At 38.6% G+C, this 19,470-nt stretch overlaps 1 protein-coding gene across 1 annotated transcript in view; it reads left to right on the top strand.

Annotated features, from left to right (window-relative positions):
• The window catches only part of dlst (dihydrolipoamide S-succinyltransferase), a 38,323-nt gene extending 23,608 nt beyond the window's left edge, over positions 1-14,715 (top strand). Inside the window, exons 11-15 of the mRNA XM_080202311.1 lie at positions 7,482-7,612; positions 9,016-9,089; positions 9,474-9,557; positions 10,820-10,987; positions 12,116-14,715. Coding sequence (XP_080058437.1) covers positions 7,482-7,612; positions 9,016-9,089; positions 9,474-9,557; positions 10,820-10,987; positions 12,116-12,250 — 592 coding nt within the window. The 3' untranslated portion in view covers positions 12,251-14,715. The remainder of the gene's footprint in view (positions 1-7,481; positions 7,613-9,015; positions 9,090-9,473; positions 9,558-10,819; positions 10,988-12,115) is intronic.
• The last annotated feature ends 4,755 nt before the right edge of the window (positions 14,716-19,470 follow it).

Raw genomic sequence — 19,470 nt, forward strand, 5'->3', positions numbered from 1 at the left:
CCTACTTCCTCTTTTTCCACCATCACCCCCAACATTTTCCCTATATTGAATAATTGCAGAGCTCTTGTGAAAACCTTCAAAGTCAAGGAAAGAGAACGTTCGCAAGGCTTTTAAATTAGAAGTAACTAAGGCTACATCTTAAACTATCATTAGGAAATTTCTTTCCGAATACCATTTGAGCCCTTTGGTAAATTGAAACATCATCTCCACTTAAAGACAAACTCCTGTAAATATTTTTCCTAATGTGCTTTTGTTGTAAGATGGACAGACTGCACAATATTAATTGAAGGGAAAATATTTGTCTCTTGTGCTGGAAATGATGCTTTTAAAATTTTGTTTAAGAGGCTAATATGCCAGTTTTGGTTTACAGTGCTTCAGGATAGTGTTGTGTACTGTAATAATACCTATTTAAACAGATTAGCTAAGAATGCACTTTACAAGACTGACATCTGCCTGGAGACTGAAGAGAAGGAGGGAAGAGATGGGGCAGAGAGATAAACCCTCGAGGGAAAAGCCTGGTCTTTGAATGAAAGCAGTTTAATGATGAGGCAATGAAATTTTGATATAGTTAGACTAGAAGATTTTATCATTCCTGGCTCCTTTTCTTGTGTTCTTGCATCTTGGGGATGCCTAATGGTGTTAGGGAAGTAATCCTAGAGTTAATGAGCTTAAGTGCAGGAAAACAAACAGGGTTAAGGGGAAAACACAGACATGGACACCTTTTATCGGGTCAGTGAATGCACTATCCACTTTCATGGGCCTTTAACTGTTTCATTGCTAGTTTCATTTGAAACACAGATTCCCACGTATAACAGTCACACTATCCATCTCTCCAGAGAAATCAGTATTCACTGGCTAGTTTACGACTTCAGTTCAGTACTGGGGGTTGGAACATTTTTTCCACTTTTGATGCCAAATATGTCATCATGTGCTACAAGATCTGTTTTTTAACTTATTCATGAGATGTGGGTGTCATTGCAAAGCTGGTATTTATTCCCCATCCCTAATTGCCCTTGTGAAGGTGGTGGTAAGCTGTTGCTTGAAGCACTGTAGTCCATGTGGTGTAGGAGCACCCATAGTGCTGTTGGGATTTTGATCCAGATTATACAATGGGTTAGATACAGAATGGAGACCGTTCCCAACATTGTGTATAAATAGGATTATATCTCCTTTGCAACACTAGTAAAGGAAAACGGAAAAATCTTTCTGGCCCATTATAAGAGCTCGACAGCAAGTGTGTACAGCATTTGTTAAATAAACTCTTATGCAATTCAGTCTATTCCCCGTGTGATGCGTGTCTATCTATAACGCAAATAATCTCTATATGTATATAAATATATGTTGTCCTACCCTGTTTGCACTGCCTTCAAATTATTTTAAAGATGGAACTTTGGAAGATAGGAACGTCTAACCAAAAATCTGTTTTGGTTCTTTATGCTTCCCTGGAGAAATTCTGCCATGCATGCACGTTGTATTTGGAACTTGGGTGCAGGCATGGTGGACGATTCGTGAGGGAGTTGGGCAGAGGTGAGCAGGCATCATTTGGACCCTGGTTGACCCCAAGATCACTTGACATATTCACACAAATAATAAGATGGCCTCTTTCACCTCCTGTGATGTCACCTGACTTCACCCTCATGTCAGCTTATCTGTTGCTGACAACCGTATTGCATTCATTACCACTAGACTCAACTAGTCCAGCTGCTGTCCTGGCTTATTTCCCACATTCTATTTTCCATAAATCTGAGGTCATCCAAAACTCTGCTACCTGTCTTAACATGCACCACATTCTATTCTAACTCCCCTGTACTCACTGAGCTGCATTGGCTCTCAGTCAAGCAATATTTTGATTTTCAAGTTCTCATCCTTTTCAAATCTTTCTCTCGCTTTATCCTTCTCTATCTCTATAATCTCCTTCAGCTCCACAACCCTTCAATATCCACAGTAGTCCCCATGAGCATCCATGATTTTAATCAGTCCACTATTGGTGGCTGTGCCTTCAGCTGTCCAGATTTGTGGTGGGTGATGTTATGCCAAATTTGTATTCATTCTTGTACTTGCCCAGTTTTTCAATGTTATTTCTAACGCATGCTAAAAGTGCTTCCAGAAAAGGACGAATATATGCAAATGAGGCTTTCGATATCAAGTTTGTTGTCAGCTATCTCAGTAATGGTAACCATGAAACTATCATCAATTGTCATAGGCCCATTTATTTTCTAATATCCTTTAGAGAATGAAATTTGCCAACCTTATCTGGTCTGGCCTAGATGTGATTCCAAACCCACAGCAATATGGCTGACTTGACTACCCTCTGAAATGGCCTTGATGAACGCAGTTCAAGGGTATTTAGGGATAGGAAACAAATGCTAGTCTTGCCAGCAATGTCTGTATTTCTGTGAAAGAGTAATAAAAAAAAAGGCAAAATGTGGAATCTCTTCCTTACTGCCTTATAATAAATTTGTTCACAGAATTGAAGCCCATGGGGTTAAAGGAGCAGCATTAGTTTGGGTAAGGAACAGATATTAATGGTTGTCCTCCAGACTGGAAGGAAGGTGTTAGGGCTGCTGATTTGATTTATAGTACTGACCTGGACTTCAGTATACAGGCCTAATTTCTAAGTTTGCGGATGCTACAAAATTTGGAAATGTAGTAAACTGTGTGGAGACAATAACAGACTTCAGAGGAACATAACATAAATTGGAGAAATGAGCTAGCAAATGATAGCTCAGGTTTAATGCAGGGAAATCTGACGTGATGCACTTTGGAATGAAGAAGAAAAAATGGCTGTATAAACTAAATGGTACAATTTGAAGAGGTGTCAGGAACTTGAGATCTGAAGATTCATGTACACAAAACGTTAAAAGTGAGAAGACAAGATGATAAGGCCATTAAAAATGGGATTGTTGGCTTTACTAATAGAGGTGTAGAGCACAATATTTAGGAAGTTATATTAAACCTTCATAAATTACTGGTTAGCATGAATGCAGTATTCTGTACAATTCTGGGCGCCAAATGTCAGGATGAATGCCAAAATCTTGGAGAGGGTGCAAAGATTTATCCGAATGATACCAGGGATGAGAGATTTCAATTATGTGGAGGGAACAAAGAACTGAGATGGTTCTCCTTAATAGTAGAGAGCGTTAAAGGGACATGTCATAGGTGTTCAAGTTATGAAGGGGTTTGTTAGAGTAAATGAGGAGAAACTGTTTTCATTTGCAAGAGAATTGGTAACCAGTGAACGCAGATTTAAGGAAATTAACAGAGACCAAGAGGGTGATGCAGATTTCCTTACAGTGAGTTGTAATCTGAAATGCCCAGCCTGAAATGATAGTGGAAACTTTCAAAAGGGAATTGGATACGAGAAGTTTACAGAGCTATGAGAAAAGAGCAATAGAGTAGAACTAATTGAATAGCTCTTTCAAGGAGCCGACAGAGGAACAGTAGGCAGGATAGCAGCTGCCTTTGCTGTATGATTCTGTGATGATCTCAGAAGTAATGAAGTTGCTGATGACAGCAGGATCAGCTGCCCACTTAAGCTGTTGGACTTAAGGGATCGTCACTTCCACCAATATAGTTTAGTTGCAGGTGCTGTAATTGATCATGTTGGATTGTGAGCGTGTGTTTTTTGTTAGATTTCTGGACTTTTCTGCACTCCTATCTAAATGCAGCCAGAAGAACTAAGTATGCGTACTCCTTTAACTGCACTGCTCTGGAAGAGTCAGTAAGCAAGTACAGTAACAACAGCAGAGAGCTCAAAGAAGCAGGAGCTGTAGGCAAACCTGAAGACAGTAGGTGATAGGTCGGTTCACAAAAACCCACCTTCACAGGTGGATACATAGGTCACCTTCCTGCCCCTGTCAACAGAGCAGTGCCTCAAACAATTGGACATGCAGCTTTAGTTGCTGACTCCTGGAAGAAGACCTGGACTGGGGAACCATAAAAGTTTTATTTATTAGTCACAAGTAAGGCTTACATTAACATTGCAATGAAGTTACTATAAAATTCCCCTGGTAGTCACAGTTTGGCGCCTGTTTGGGATAATGTCCCTAACCGGTCTGTCTTTCAGAATGTGGGAAGAAACTGAAGCACCCGGAGGAAACCCACACAGACATGGAGAGAATGTGCAAACTCCACACAGACAGTGACCCAGGCCAGGAATTGAACCCGGGTCCCTGGCACTGAGAAGCAGCAGTGCTAACCACTGTGCCACCGTGCCACTCCTTTCATGCTTTTTCACATGCGTGCTAATAGCTTGAACAATAATGCAGCTGGACCTTTCCAGATTGCTTGGGGTAACATCTCTGTGGTCTCTCTGACCATCATCTAGAATTGCAACAGACAGGTCATGGATGCTAAGAGTCAGAGGATGCATCACTTGGAACAGATGAAAACTATGAAAGTTAGAGGGCCCTGGTCTTTGCTGCTAAGCGTGACTTTCGCTGAGTATAGGTCATGATTGCTTGTACACATGTGGTGACTAGGGTACCTCATGACCAGCCAGGGGCACTAATCAGTAGGCAGGGATTTCATTAATAAATCTGCAACTAGTGTGGGATCATGAGTTTCATGCTAAACTGTGCCCATTGTGCAGTAAGATGGTATTTTTAAGGTATTCCATTATTCCAATTTCTTCAAATTTGTACAAATAAATCTTGGGTACCAGCTGTCAGAGCTTGTATAAGATCTGCAAAGGCTGGTGGCTTGACCTATTGTTGTAAGGGTCTGGCTGCATCTTCCCTATTGATCATTTAATCCAGAGTCGTTTGAATGAAAATGTCCATGACAGTGTGTCAGTGTCTTAAACATGCTGGAAGTGGACTCCATCATCCAGAGTGACCAAAGTGTTTGGCATACTTGCCAACACCTTCTGTGTAATTTGTGCATTTTTCTTTTCGTAACTGGGTCTCAGATTTCCACATTGTTCTCATGTTGAGCTGCCGTAGCCCTCCAACGTATCATATCCTAAGCTATCCCTGAGACCACTATTTACTCTTACTCACTTGAGCTGTGCGACTTGCTAGGTATGAGCTATATTTATGTGTTTTATATGGGTAGCCAGAAGCCCATACAATAAGCTGACCAGCTTGCTAGTTAAAATCGACCAGGTCTCAACATCGTTCTCATTTGTGAGTATGTTTTACCCTGTGGGTTTTTCTTAGCGGTCTCACCGTCAGGCTTACATTTTAACTGGAGCATCTATTTTGCATAAATGATCTTTGCAGTTTCCTTCAGCTAGTTGAGTTATAAAGAAAAGTCTGGTGATTAGGAGTTTTATAGCTGATTCTCCTACATCCACTGTTTTGTAATTCAGTAATTTGCAATTTATTCAGGATTAATTTTCCTGAGACACATTGAAATATAAACTGACAGCGTCACAGGTCAAGTTATAGTATAACGATGTTTATATTTACAATTGTTTCTAGATATAAAGTTCTGTCACAAGTTCAAATATTTGGTTTCCTATGAGAAGAATTTTTGAGAACAGCGCTCCCCTTTCCTTTTGCTTTGCAATTATGCCTGTTTCTCGTTTACAATAGAATCTATTGTAATACTACAATACTGGCCAATTTGGTGATAGGAACTATGCTAGCGAAACATGAAAGCGAAAGCTTTGGTGAGAAATGAGAAACAAAACTAACCATAAGTGGACCTATAAAGACATACCTTTTATGGCTAGCAGCTGTCGCCAGAGTAATGTCCATAGGTGGCAAGGTGACAAATATTTGTCTAATGCAGCTGGAAAGGCTGAAGTACAGTGCAGTTCATTGTATGACAGCTCTGCAGTAAGACACAATTCCGCTTGGGTCAAACAGATGGAAATTATAGTGCTGGAGTGGCCCTGTATGAATTGAAAGCCTTAAGCTGATTTCAGTACTGTGACATAAAAAGTAGGGTAGTTCAAACAATTACAGAAGCCATTCAGATGATAATCAACACAGCACAATGCTATCAAATGCACAGATTTGTACTAAGCTATAAGTATTTTGCATAGAAAATGCTACTCAGCTTCCTCTTCACAAAAGCTTAACATGATATTTAATGATGGGAGATATGAGGTAAGTAGCCTTATTAGTGTAAGGGTTGAGTTACCTCTAAGTGAATGTTTGTTGAGTGAAATTAAAAGTCATTAATGAAAAATAAGAGCTAATAATAACTGTTTATTAACGTAACTGAAGTGGAGAATGAAGGGAGATGCTATTGTGCTTCTTGTTGAGAACCCTCTAACTTGAAAGCAGAAGATGAATGCATGCTTTTCATTGATTGTTGCCCACTTCAAATTAATACTATGACAAATGGCACAAATAAAAATAAAATAATTGTGCAATACTTAAACCAGAAACAACTTAGCATCATGAAAAGAACTGGAGAGGTTCAAGTAGGAAGTAAAACTTGAAAACAGAAAATACTTTTATGTGATACTTTTCAAAGTTTAAAGCTCTATCCCACGTTTGGTTATCTCTACTTGTACACAATCCACATATCCCTCAATCCTGTTCCTAAGTAGCTGTGCATATCCTTAATGCTGTTAATCATTATGGGAGCTAGTTCTACTAATCTAAAATTTCCATGGGATTGGAGACAAGAGGAAATGCCTTTGAATCTTGAACCTTACTGATTCATTACCTGTATACAGGCTAAATTAAGTAATCTTACTGCAATGTTGTCTGCACACTTTTTAAAAAATATATATAACATTTTTTCCATTATCATTTATTTAATGAAAACAAGTATAATTCTGAAAGAATATATTGCAAGAAATACTCAGCAGATAGCAAATGTTTAGGACTGATTATTGCAATAATCCACTCAGTATGAAATGAGCGCTATCACAAGGCTAACCACTACTGGGATATATCTCAAGAGCATTTAATTAAAATGTCAAATACAAGTTATTCTAACTTTGTGCAATCATTAGTGGCACAACATTTGCAATGTGCAGCACTGGACACCTTTCAAAACCACCATTGATAATTTAGGGGTGTAAAAACATTGACATAACGCTTTCTTCCCAGATTCTGACTGCCTGTTTTATGCATTAAAAGTGCAATGTAAATGCAAGTTTTGTTTTAATGTGATTGTTACCAGCAATGACAATGTTTTGCATTTGTTCAATTCTCAGAGCATATTCTCAATACTCAGCTGAAATCAACTTGGTCATTATTCTCAGCTATTAATCTTACTTTTCATAGTGTTTTGTTTGAAGTACATGCCTCCATTTCCAACTAAACCCAATATTTCATATGTTTTTGTGGGCTATTTAGGAGGACCCAGCAATTGGGTTTTTGTTTAAGAAAATAAAGTTGAATTTGAACTTGTGATTGACTGTTGAATCTTATAAACCTTGTCACAAGTTGTGCATTCAAATCCACCTGCTATTTGTAACATTGAGGCGCTGAAATACTGTAGAATTGTGCAGGTTTCCTTAAATACCTGTGCTCTCTGCAAAGACTATTGATTTTTTTTTGTCCTTTCACTTGCAGCAACATCCAGGAAATGAGAACTCTACATAAAGAAACCTTCCTCAAGAAGCACAACATGAAGCTCGGTTTCATGTCTGCATTTGTCAAAGCATCCAGTTTTGCACTGCAGAATCAGCCAGTGGTAAATGCTGGTAAGTAAAACCAAGGACAAATCTAAGTCCTGCCATTAGCTACTTGAGTGGAAAACAGTATTTCAAATTTACTTTCCTAGACCAGAGATTGGTGAAGAATGGGTCATTGAATATGCTCAAGACTGAGTTCCATTTTTGATCTCCAAGGGAGTAGAGACTTATGGGGATAGGCAGAAAAATGAAGTTAAGACCATAAATTTGCTATGATCTCATTGAATGGCAAAGTAAGCTTGAGGCATCAAGTTGCCTACTCTTCCCATTTCTTAACATTGTTCATATTTCAAGAGTAATACAGTGATGGTTTTTTTAAAAAGGGTCTCCATAGAGATGAATGAAGTGGCGATTTCAAGAATAAATTAAAATGAATATTTCAGTGACCCTTAGTGAGTGGAGTTTTAACAAAGTGTTGATATCCATTTTTTGTTTTCATATTTGCTCAACAGATTATTAGCTAATAATTTTGCAATTGTTTTAATTTTTTTCAAATGTGCTTTTTTATTTGTATCTGTGTTTCAAGATTAAATGACCTAATTTGAAAAATGTTAGTCTTGTAAATATGAAATAAATTGGTCTTTAAGAAAAGCTGCCAGGATTCAACAATGAGAAATCTTTTAATGAATGTAAACATGAGTGATTTATCCCTGTATGGTGGAATGGTAAAAAGTCTGACAACACCAGGTTTTAGTCCAACCGATTTATTTGATAATAGACTTTCAAGCTTTCGGGGTTAGTCCCTTCGTCAGGTGAATGGAGAGTTCTGGCCTCAGACAGAGCAGATAAAGCACAGACAGTTTAGAGATTATGGTCACCATAAAATAGCTTAATTTTTTGTAGAAAATTAAAATCTAACGTGATTGAACCACTACTTTGTAGCAGAGTATTTTTTGTCATTTTTCTCCATATTCTTTACATAAAGTAAAATAACAATCTTGATGGTCTTTGTTTTCTAAAGCAAAATTAAATTGAGGGGATGTTACTATTTTTAATATAAAATAAAATCAAAATCTACTTTACTGTTTGCTTGAATCTCTCCAGGAATTGTTAAATTAAGTACTGTTCATCAGTTAAGAGTGGTGTAACATGTTGCCAAGCTTCTCTTAACTGAGGAATTGAAGGGTAAAACATGGGCAGTGTCGTTTCAAGACATGTTGCTCCCTCACCTGGGAAGTGACGCAGAGGAACTTAATTTTGAAAGCAGAGAAATAACAAAAATTCCATAAAGAGATTGCATTTGGAAAAAGGGCATTAGTAGATGCTGCAACTTGGGCTTGAAATATTTAGACTGTACTGTGCAATAGGATGCCTTGTCCGTAACACTTGATTCTGCTGCAATGTTACGACATTATTTTTGAATTCAATCACTAGTGCAGCCTGCCAGTGATTTAATTTATTTTTCTGTCCAGTTATCGATGATACAACCAAAGAAGTGGTCTACCGAGATTATATAGACATCAGCGTAGCTGTTGCGACACCGAAGGTCGGTATTGTGCAATATGTATTGGTGGTAACTGGTATGTTTTTTTTTCCATCCTTCATGAGATGTGGGCTTCACTGCCTGCAGTTATTGCCTAAGGTGATAGTGACCTGCTGTCTTGAGCTGCTGCAGTTCATGTGATAAAGGTGCGCCCATAATGCTGTTAATTTGGAAGTTCCAGCATTTTGACCAAGCTATGGTGAAGGGACAGCATTTTTTTTCCAGGTTGGGATAGTGAGCAACTTGGTTGTGTTGACAGATTAGAAAATATATTTTCTCTGAATTTCTATGCATTCTCTAAATCTCTGCTTTGAAGCAGCTTTGGCACGTTTAGTACATTAAAGCCATTATATAAAAGCAAGATGATCATTTTATTTTCTCCCACAGGGCCTGGTTGTCCCCGTAGTCCGAAATGTTGAAACAATGAACTATGCTGACATTGAGAAAGCAATCAATGAGCTAGGAGAGAAGGTACTTCCTAGTGTTAATTATGATCGTTTAAGGTTTTGGTTCCTCATAGAATTCATTACTTGTTGGTTTGAGCTGTGACTCTCTGTATTGCTGCTCTTTTGAGCACTGTTACAACAGTGCCCAACTTGCTTCAGTACAGATGGTGCATTAATATTTTGGGCATGGTGTGTCCATGTTTCTGAATTGGAACAGACAAATCAAAGCCTTGTAGCAAAGCCAGTAGATTAATTATTACAGAATTGAATGTAATTCCATGGAGCAAACTACTTTTTACACAGTAGAAACAAGACTTGAATGGAAAATTAGTATATGCAAAGTTTGTATACAAGAACAGAAAATAAGGGCAATAAAAAGTTTAGTCCTTAGGAGCAGAGTTATTTGATCATTAGAGCACAGAAGCACATTTGGCCAATTAAGTCCATGCCTGCTCTGTTTACAGCAAACCAATCAGCCCTGTTCTATCCCCTAACTGTTAAGTTTATTTTGCTCAAATGCCCATCCAATTTCCTTTCAAAATCTGCTACCTCCACCCTCTTGGGTAGTCAGTTCTAGGTGATTATCATTTGCTGCCTAAAACAGATTTTCTGCACATTTCACCCTACATCACTTGCCCAAAACCCTATGCTATTGAACTTGAGACCTTGTAAGATTAACTAATAGGCACAGCTTTTCTTCATCTGATCTAAACCTATCATAATCTTATGCATCACAACTAAATCAACCCTCAGTCTCTTTTGCTCAAAAGAAAATAAGCCCAGCTTCTCCATCCTAACCTTGTAGCTAAAATGCCTCACCTTTGGAACCATTCTGGTAAATTTCTTATGCATTGCCTCAGGGACCTTGCATCCTTTCTAACAACAGAACAGGAAGCAGTACTCTAGTTGTGGTCTAATCGGGGCTTTGTACAGGTTCAGCACAAATCTTCCTGCTCTTGGGCTCAAAACTTTATTAATGGAGCCCACGTGCTTTGCCAGCTGTTCTCAACTTGCCACTACCTACAAAGATCTATTTAGATGATTTCCACCCCTCCCCCACTCCGCCCCACCACCACCCCAGGTCCCTTTGTCTCTGTACACATTTTTAGTACTGTGATATTTAGTCTGTATTGTCACTCCCTATTCCTTTTGTCAAAGTACATCATCTCCCATTTTGTATGAAGGTGATAGGATGGAAAAATCTAAGATGTAGCTCTTTGAACATGGGGAAAGAAATTCTGACACTTGAAGGACCTAACATGTTTTTGCTAAATTGCCTTTCTGTAGGCCCGAAAGAATGAATTAGCTATAGAAGACATGGATGGAGGTACTTTCACTATCAGTAATGGAGGGGTGTTTGGCTCCATGTTTGGGACACCTATTATCAATCCGCCCCAGTCCGCCATCCTTGGCATGCACGGTATCTTTGATAGACCTGTTGCAGTCAAAGGCCAGGTGAGTTTTGTTTTGTTTCCAGGTTTGTTGTCCCTGTTGTAAGTATTGTGCCTTTTCTTTGTGACAGAATAGATTACAGCTTGCTATCAGTACAGTCAGAACATTTTAATATATTCCTCACATCTTCAAGTTGCAATGCTGTAATCTTCTGACTGTGGAGCGATCCCGTAGATTTGATATGTACTAGTGTGACGTGGAGAGAATTAGTATGCACGTTACTTTCAAGCTAGGCTTAGACTCCCACTTGACTAATTACTTACAGGAATTGTACAAGTAGAACACAAACTGAAAAGCATAACCTTTTGTACAAAAACCACACAGTTGTATAAATCTGTTGGAAAAATCAGTTCCACGAGCAGAAATTCTCTTTGACCATTAGTTTTGTTTAGGGAACTGATCTTTCTTCCGTCTTCATCACTATGACAGGTTTGTAATATGCAGGGAAAAAAAATTCTCCCATTATTCTCCCTTGGCACATATAGTGATGTTGAAGTAAGGCTTTTCACAATTCAGCCCATTTTGGAAGCTATAATTCAAACTAATAAACACATGAGAAATGTGTCATATTTGTGGCCTATCTGTTAATCAAGTTTAACTGCAAGCAATTCACATGAAATTACTTGTTAAAAGTAACTGTGTTTAGATATTACTGTTAAGAGATACATTCCTAACACTCCTCATTTTGATGTTTAACAGTTTCCAGATTTGCTGGACTGATGGTTGAATTTATTTTAGAAATTTGCATCTACATTAGTAGCAACTTGAAGAGTTTGCATTACGCTGGGGCAGTTGGCAGACGTGTGCTACACTGTAGAAACAATGCCTTATCCTGGTGCAGTAAATTGTCCTATGTTGGTACTGATGGTAACTGCAGAAACATTGCCTTGCATTATGAATCTTTTGATGATCAGTGAGCAAGTTATTCTGTGATGGTGATGGGCTTGGTTCATCTGGATCAAATTTTTTTGTATTAGTGATGTACCTTTGTTGGCTGAGTGAGTGCATTGCCCTGTTTTTGAAGGTGGGCTTGTGATAACATTGAATTAACTGGTGGCATAAAATTCCCATTTAAAGGGACAGCCTGTCTCCACTTTCAGCACGTCATGCATGTTTCCATTCTTATTGCAGGTTGTGATCCGTCCCATGATGTATGTGGCCCTAACCTACGACCATCGTTTGATCGACGGCAGAGAAGCTGTACTTTTCCTCCGAAAAATTAAAGCTGCAGTTGAAGACCCTCGTGTGCTGCTACTTGACATTTAAACTCTAATAGTTATTTTAAAAATACTCAATGCACCATATTCATTTTCACATATTAAATGTTTGTTAAACCTTTTTTTGATGTTTAAAATTATAAATGAATGTTCTGTGGACAGATTGCAATTCTGTAGGAATAGTAGGAATGATTTATGATGGAATGATATTGCATGTCAGAGATTTTACAGCTAATTCACATTTTGAGTGAACGTACTAACATTGCTAAGTCATCACTGGTCATTATTTTGTTAGGGAAGCAACTTCATAATTTGGATTTAAACAAGCATAAAATTGGGAGTTACGCTGAAAGAAATCTCAAAGGTTGCTTGGTGCTGGAGCTGGAAATGTTAGGATTGCTCATCTGTGATTGCTGCTGAAGCAAGTAGAGAAACTTGTTGCAGATGCTGTTCTTAACTGGGGAGTGCTTCACAATTGAGGAGCAGGATGAAATATTTAATTGCACACCATTTACAATTTTTATCCTGATCACAAAATTGCACTGTCCAAAAGGAGAATACTGCAGCAATGTTATTTCCCATCCACTCCGTAAATGCATTGTTTTTTTCAATAGTTCTTGGATTTTTTTGCATAAATGTTGCAGTTTCTTCAGCAGAATTACTTAAATTATAATGATGTGAGAGTATTTGATCTTAACTTCCTGTAGTTTCTAGTGACTGTAGTAGCAGGCTTCATGTTGGCAGTATTAACATGTGTTCCTGGAATTTATTTTTGTTATCAAAGCTTGTATTGTTTTGCAGTTAAATAAGTTCAGAAAATGTTGCGGATAATGAAGGCGGGCAATTGGGTACTGCATCTTGAAAGCTAGAGGCAAGCCTTTATATCCCAGAACTAATTTGGAGAATTCAGGCAATCTGAATTACAAAATTATTTCCATAATGCATAAATCTAGAAGTGTGTTGTTTGCTTCAAGCCTTGGGCATAAATTTGCTAAATGAAAATGCTGTGTTTATACCTCCAGTAAGCCTATTTAGAGTTTCCTATTGCCATACCCTGTACCAGATTCCCTGCTTTTTCATACTCTGCTCCCTTTATCACCCCTCTTTCCAAACTGCTCAACTAAAATTAGGGACATTAAAAGCCCCTTTGCATTAGGGACGTGAGTCTGTATGCGCCATCCTACTATGTAGCATGATGTTAGTCCAGTCCTACAAGCATTGCACTATGGGACCAGGTCACTTCTTGGGTGAAAATAAAGCAGTATCTTTCAAACCAAACACTGCTTCCTCCACCGTGGAATTACTTCCTGCTCTCAGAATTAAGCTGGCTTTACAGATGAATAAATGTGCACAACTTTTTCATCCTGTACAGTGTCCAGGTCTACAGCCAGTATTAGGATTAGAATGAAAATAGGGTTGGGAAACATATTCACCAAGTCTGGTATTATTTGAACAAACAATTTTGCTATACAGAAATATTCCTACAGCACTCGCTGAACTGAGAATTTTTTTAACTGGTGATTAGCTGTAAACTACTATCTGACATGCAATGTTCTTCTCACGTAGATGAATTATATTTGTACAAATTGATGAAGTAGTTAAAAGTCAGTTCTGAAATACAAATAAGGGTAACAATCTTCTCTTCCTACGGAAAGATATTTGGCAATCAGCAGGGATTTGTCAGTCTTGCACTGTGGTCGTAAGTATACAGTATATGTAAAGATTGAAAATGACAGGCTGGGTGGGAGGAATTGACACTTGGGAGTTGTATTTGATGGTGGGAATGCTGGTGGAAGAAGGTGTAGTAATGGGAGAAAGTTAGCATTAAATTTGAGCTTACAAGGTAAGCATGTCCTCTTTGTCGTTACTAATGTTAACTGAAAATGATCCATATCCCCAGCTGTCATTCTTTCTCTTGAACACAAATGTACACAATACAGAAATGCTGCTCCCACAGATTCACACAGTCTTGCACGTAATCAATATTACTTCCCTCAAGCTACACAACTTCTAAATATTGATACATGGTTTGGGCCATGTTTTTACTTGTGACACAATCTAATCTGTTGCAGTCATGGCCACGGGAGATGGTTAGATGTATGTGTGCTTTTTTTAAATTACCTGCACCGCAGTGCGGTCACTGGGAGGAAGGAAGTCAACCTGTGAGTGAGAAATAGATCTGTTAACGAAAAAGTGCAAAGAATTAATTACGTGAGAGTTACTGAGGACTTGCTGCCATGCAAACTCAATCTTTTATGTGCCAACTGGATGCACTGACATGTTGGTTTATATTTAATTGTACTGTTTGACCCTCTCCCAGTTGGTGCTTTTCCTGATGTGACTTTCATGATATTTGGGATGTTTAGTGTTGACTTACACCACTCAGTTATTAAAATTCCAAAGAGATCAACATTTATGAGCAGTAATGAGACAGTAAGTTGGAATGATGCAAAGGAGAAATTGCTATGTAATGGTTATATTAAAAACAAAAATAAATGTATGTAACTGTTCAAATTCTCTTGTAGCTGCTTTAGGTGCTTGGGAACAATGAACCATTCAAAAGAGGAGGTGGGAGAGGATCCTTTTCTTTTGCTTGTCACCCTTCGTTCTTTCTACTACTTAGAAATCCTACGTGGTGTTTACATGAGCTTGAGTTTTCTTTGGGGGGTGACCCATTAGATGCAGTTATGCTGTGTGCCATGATTCTGCTACATGTCTATTTGAATCTTCTAGAAAAGAACTGGTTAGTGCCATTTGAAGGGTTTCTGGATCAGCCTGGTAAGTGGAAGAACTCCCCATTTCTCATCCCTTGTAAGGCGATTAGCATAGTGGGGCAGCAACTTTGCTAAGAACTGGGACCTGTTTTTGGGAGTTTGTGCATTTGATGGATTGCTGAAGGTCAGGAGGCCAACTGAGATGAAACTTTACTGGCTGCAGATATGTGAGAAGTCTCACAACTTTACAGGCTGCAAATGGGTGCACATGGGCATTGTAAATAAATGGATGTGTTTAGGAGGTATATATAGTGAGATCTGATTTTTGTGACTTGAGGAAAAAATGCTTCTTTTTCTGCAGGTGTAAAAGTTTTCATGTAGGCTTCTCAGCTCCCCTGTCCTCCTAATATCCTTGTGCTAAAGATGCTATCTTGTAAATCACTAAACCATACAGATCTGAAGCTTCTAATTGTGCTCTCTTAAATTATCTAATCTCAGCTGGTAAGCAGGGAGTGTGACATTTGTCCTCAATGCAGTTGGCTTGGGAGTGGGGAAAAAAGGCCAGTTTAAAGTTTCTCTTGATCTGTATTTATAGTATTGATGAAATACAGCACAGCAACCAGTCATACTGGCATTCTAAGCCCTGCTTTTGAAAGTGTAGCCACAGAGAACAGCTGCACTTGATTTTGGCCACCTTCTGCTGTAATTTGGATAGCTGAGACATGGATACTTGACTGTGACACTGGAGGACAAAAGAGGAGAAAAACTGGGCAAACTGGGTTACTGTTCTTTCCTGTTTGTATTGTACAAAGTGTCTTTGCAGTAGCGAAAGCAGTAACTTCCCTTCCTCCCATAATCTTTTCATACGTGAATGTGTGCTTGGCATTTTGCACATACTTGGTCTGGTACGCTAGATTTATATGGAAATCCTTAAGGACTGTGTGTTCGTGCTTCAAGGTGCTCAAGTCTGATTCATCCAATCTATGTTGATTGAGACAGTGTTAAATAAATACAAAAGTGTGCTCTGATTAAGGGCTGCAATGCAAACATGCCTTTCTGTCACTTGCCTGGATGGTGCAGGGTTTTTTGGATTTCAAATTTTCAGCATTCATGAGTTTACACACTTGTTTATTTAGTCTTCAGTCAGCTGATGTTAACATTTCATATGGTGGGGTACATTAGTCAAGATTAAAAGTTAATTTACCCACCTCCACTGCCCTCTGCATTCCTATCCTGCCCCCACTGGAAGATGTCTGAGGAAAGCTAACTCCAACCAATTGCTTCATGGTATAAACTTAAACTGGAATTATACCAACAGCCTGTGCTACTGAAAATTAATTCTTGGGTTGAAATAAATGCTGAATTTATCTCGCATTGAAACCTCCAGCAACTAACTTGTTTTCATGGAATTTTTCTAAAGTTACTATGATTAACCCTCAGGAATCCTGTGCTTTAATACACCAGTCTGAGTCACAACCTTTTTTGCAAGGTGACACTGAACTATGGCAAAACTTTGGAAGCAAAAAGTTTTCTTCCTTAACCCACTGCCCCCCCAATTCCCCCCACACCAGCAAAAACATGTCAAGTGCATGCAGCTGTGATGATGAACTGAACCATTTTTTAAAAAATGACACAAGGTATTCAAATGAATCCTTTTGTCTTGTCGCTAGGGTCCACACTGCTTCACACACACAATGAATTGGCAGATAAAGAAAGAGTCGCCATTCATTAGGCCCAATATAGAGATGAATGCTCAATCTGCATAAGAATAGTAGTTCTGATATGGACATGTGGAATTAACAATATGTTTTTAGCTATTTCAATTTCAGCCTCTTCAGGTTCCATTAGCAAGGGGGTGGTAATTAATGTGGTTGTTGCTGCTTAAGGTGTTTTTGATACTAATTATTTATTTATACATCTGCGTTCTTTCAGAATTTGGCACCAAGGTGGAATATTGCATAACCCATTTCTTTTTAAAAAGAAACAACCTAATAATTCTGTTTTCATGTGCACTTCTGTAGAAAGTATCTGGTTCTGTTCCTGCCAAATAGAAGATGCACAACAATAGCTGTGAAATTGTTTGCAGTTAGTGCTAAAACCTGGCATTATGCGAAGTTTAATTTTGTTGCAACAAGGTGAACAGAGGCCTTTCATCTCTTTTAATCCAGATGAGAATTCATCCACAGCAAACAAGATAAAGGTCTTGCTTTGCTAAAGTGATACAATGATCCTTCATCTCTCAGAATGGGCTTTGGGGCACTGATCCTTAATCTCTCAGATCTAAAAATGGAATGGAGATCTCGGTTTGATTAGGTGGTATATTGGGTTTTGGGGATATTGTCCTTTCATCTCAAACCTGGAATTCAGATCATTTAATTTCAGACAGATGGTCTCTTTCTGATGGGGGGAGGAGAGTCTGGTGGCACAATGTTGTTCTTATGGTATCTTGGTTCACCAATGCAAAGGGAAGAACTCAGATTCCAAATCACATGCAAACTTTCTCTGAACTAGTTAACTAATTATGAGTCAGTAACATGAAATCACCCATAACATTGTTTTGCTGTTGACTGCACAATGCTAGAGGAGGAGGAGAATGGAAAACAAATTGGAAAAGTTGTTCATCAAAAGTGCTCAGTTTGGTGGAAAATAAACTTCAGACCTTGAAAGATTCCAGAAATTATATTTACTTATTCTTGCATGGGATTTGAACATTTCCAGCAAGACCAAGATTTTTGTTCATCTCTTGCCCTGAGTGGTTTGTGAGGCCATTTCAGGGCAATTGAAGATAACCACATTGCTGCATGTTTGGATTTAGGCCAGACCAGGTAAGGAGGACAGATGGGTTTTTACAACAATTGATAGTTAACTAACTTTCAATCCCAGATTTTTAAAACCATTGAATTTAAATTTCACCAGTTGCTGTAATTGATATAAAGGTCATCTTCATTTCATTAGGTAGGCCTGACCACTGGAGTCTCCTGGTAGAAAGAACCCTGCAACTTCCTTTCAAATTCTTAATGGTTAGGACATTAACAATCTCAGGAACCCAGAGAAAGGAACATACACCCTTTGTCAAGTCCAAAGTGAAGAGGTAGGACTTGCATGGCATCTCTCCCCATCCTAGCTGGAGGAACCTGCAATGTTGCCTTGTTGAGCTGCAAAGGTCAGTTTGCTATCTTCCATCTAGTAAGTAATAGTTCAGGAAATGACTAGCCAGGTTACTGCTATCATTGTTTCAACTGGGACTTCAGAACTTCTCATTGTGGACTCTGCATCAGAAAATGGATGTGATGTGGATATGCCAGTATTGGACTGGGGTAAACAGTAAAAAGTCTGACAACACCAGGTTTAAGTCCAACCGACTTATTTGAGGGAAACCTCGAGAGCTTTACTGTCAAATAAATCGGTTGGACTTAAACCTGGTGTTGTCAGACTTTTTACTCAAAATGGAATCATCAGTTTTCAGTCTGCTGCCCTCTGAAGACCTACAATATTAGACTTTGATTCTGGACAACCTAGAACAATAGTTTATTTTGTACTCTGCCCTGTAGATCTCTCTCTTAAACCCATTGTGTGAATGCACTAGGGGCTGTGTACGGTGCATATCTGTATCTAAAGCAGAATTTTGTATGTATGGGTGTGTATAATTGTGCAAATGTCTGATATTTGATGTATATCAGTGTGGATGCATGATTTAGTAAAGCTAAAGGAAGTCTGCATATCCTGCATATGTATTCCTCTATTAAATTTAATCATAGTAGGAATAAAGACAGCAGCAGAGTTTTGCGATTTAGGCCTGAGGGACCTTTAGAAAATGCATTGTCTTATCTGATCAATATTGACAGGCAACTTAAAATGTATAACCTAGGCATGAATAATTGTAGAAAAATTAGAGGGGAGTTAAGAAATTCTTTAGTTAAAATGTAGAAACAACATTTTAACTTGCCTGGCATTGTAATAAACATAAGATAGGAGGAGGCCATTTGGTCCCTCAAGCCTGCTGTCATTCATTACTATCATGGCCAATTGTCCAATTCAATAGCCTATTCCTGCTTTCTGTCCAGTAACCTTTGATCCCAATGCCCTATGTGCTATATCTATGCACCTCTTGAATACATTTTAGTGTTTTATAATCAACTACTTTCTGTGTAATGAATTCCACAGGTCCAGTCTATGGGGTGAAGAAATGTCTCCTCATTTGGCCTACCCTGGCTCCTTAGACTGTAACTCCTGGGGAACGAACCAAGGACCTTTAGCTATTCGGTCTAACACATTTTAGATTTACAAAGGAGTTGCACACAAGCAAGTTTTTTCTCCCAGCAGATTTTTTTTTTGCATCCAGTGTCAGCATCAGCTTAACTCTGCAACATTAACCCCCAGCCCCTCAGCTTTGCAGCAAGTCAACTGTATTGTTGAGTAAAACTCCAATGATGCACCTGACCTAAATCAGTAACAGTGTGACTCTGTATAGTGCCTTCAATGTAGTAAGACATCCCAAAATACTTCACTGCAAAAAATAAACAAAAGTTGATTCTAACCCACAAAAGCTTGATCC

Source organism: Carcharhinus amblyrhynchos, chromosome 14, assembly GCF_965287045.1.
Source record: "Carcharhinus amblyrhynchos chromosome 14, sCarAmb.v2.hapA, whole genome shotgun sequence".
In the NCBI taxonomy this organism is placed as follows: Eukaryota; Metazoa; Chordata; class Chondrichthyes; order Carcharhiniformes; family Carcharhinidae; genus Carcharhinus; species Carcharhinus amblyrhynchos.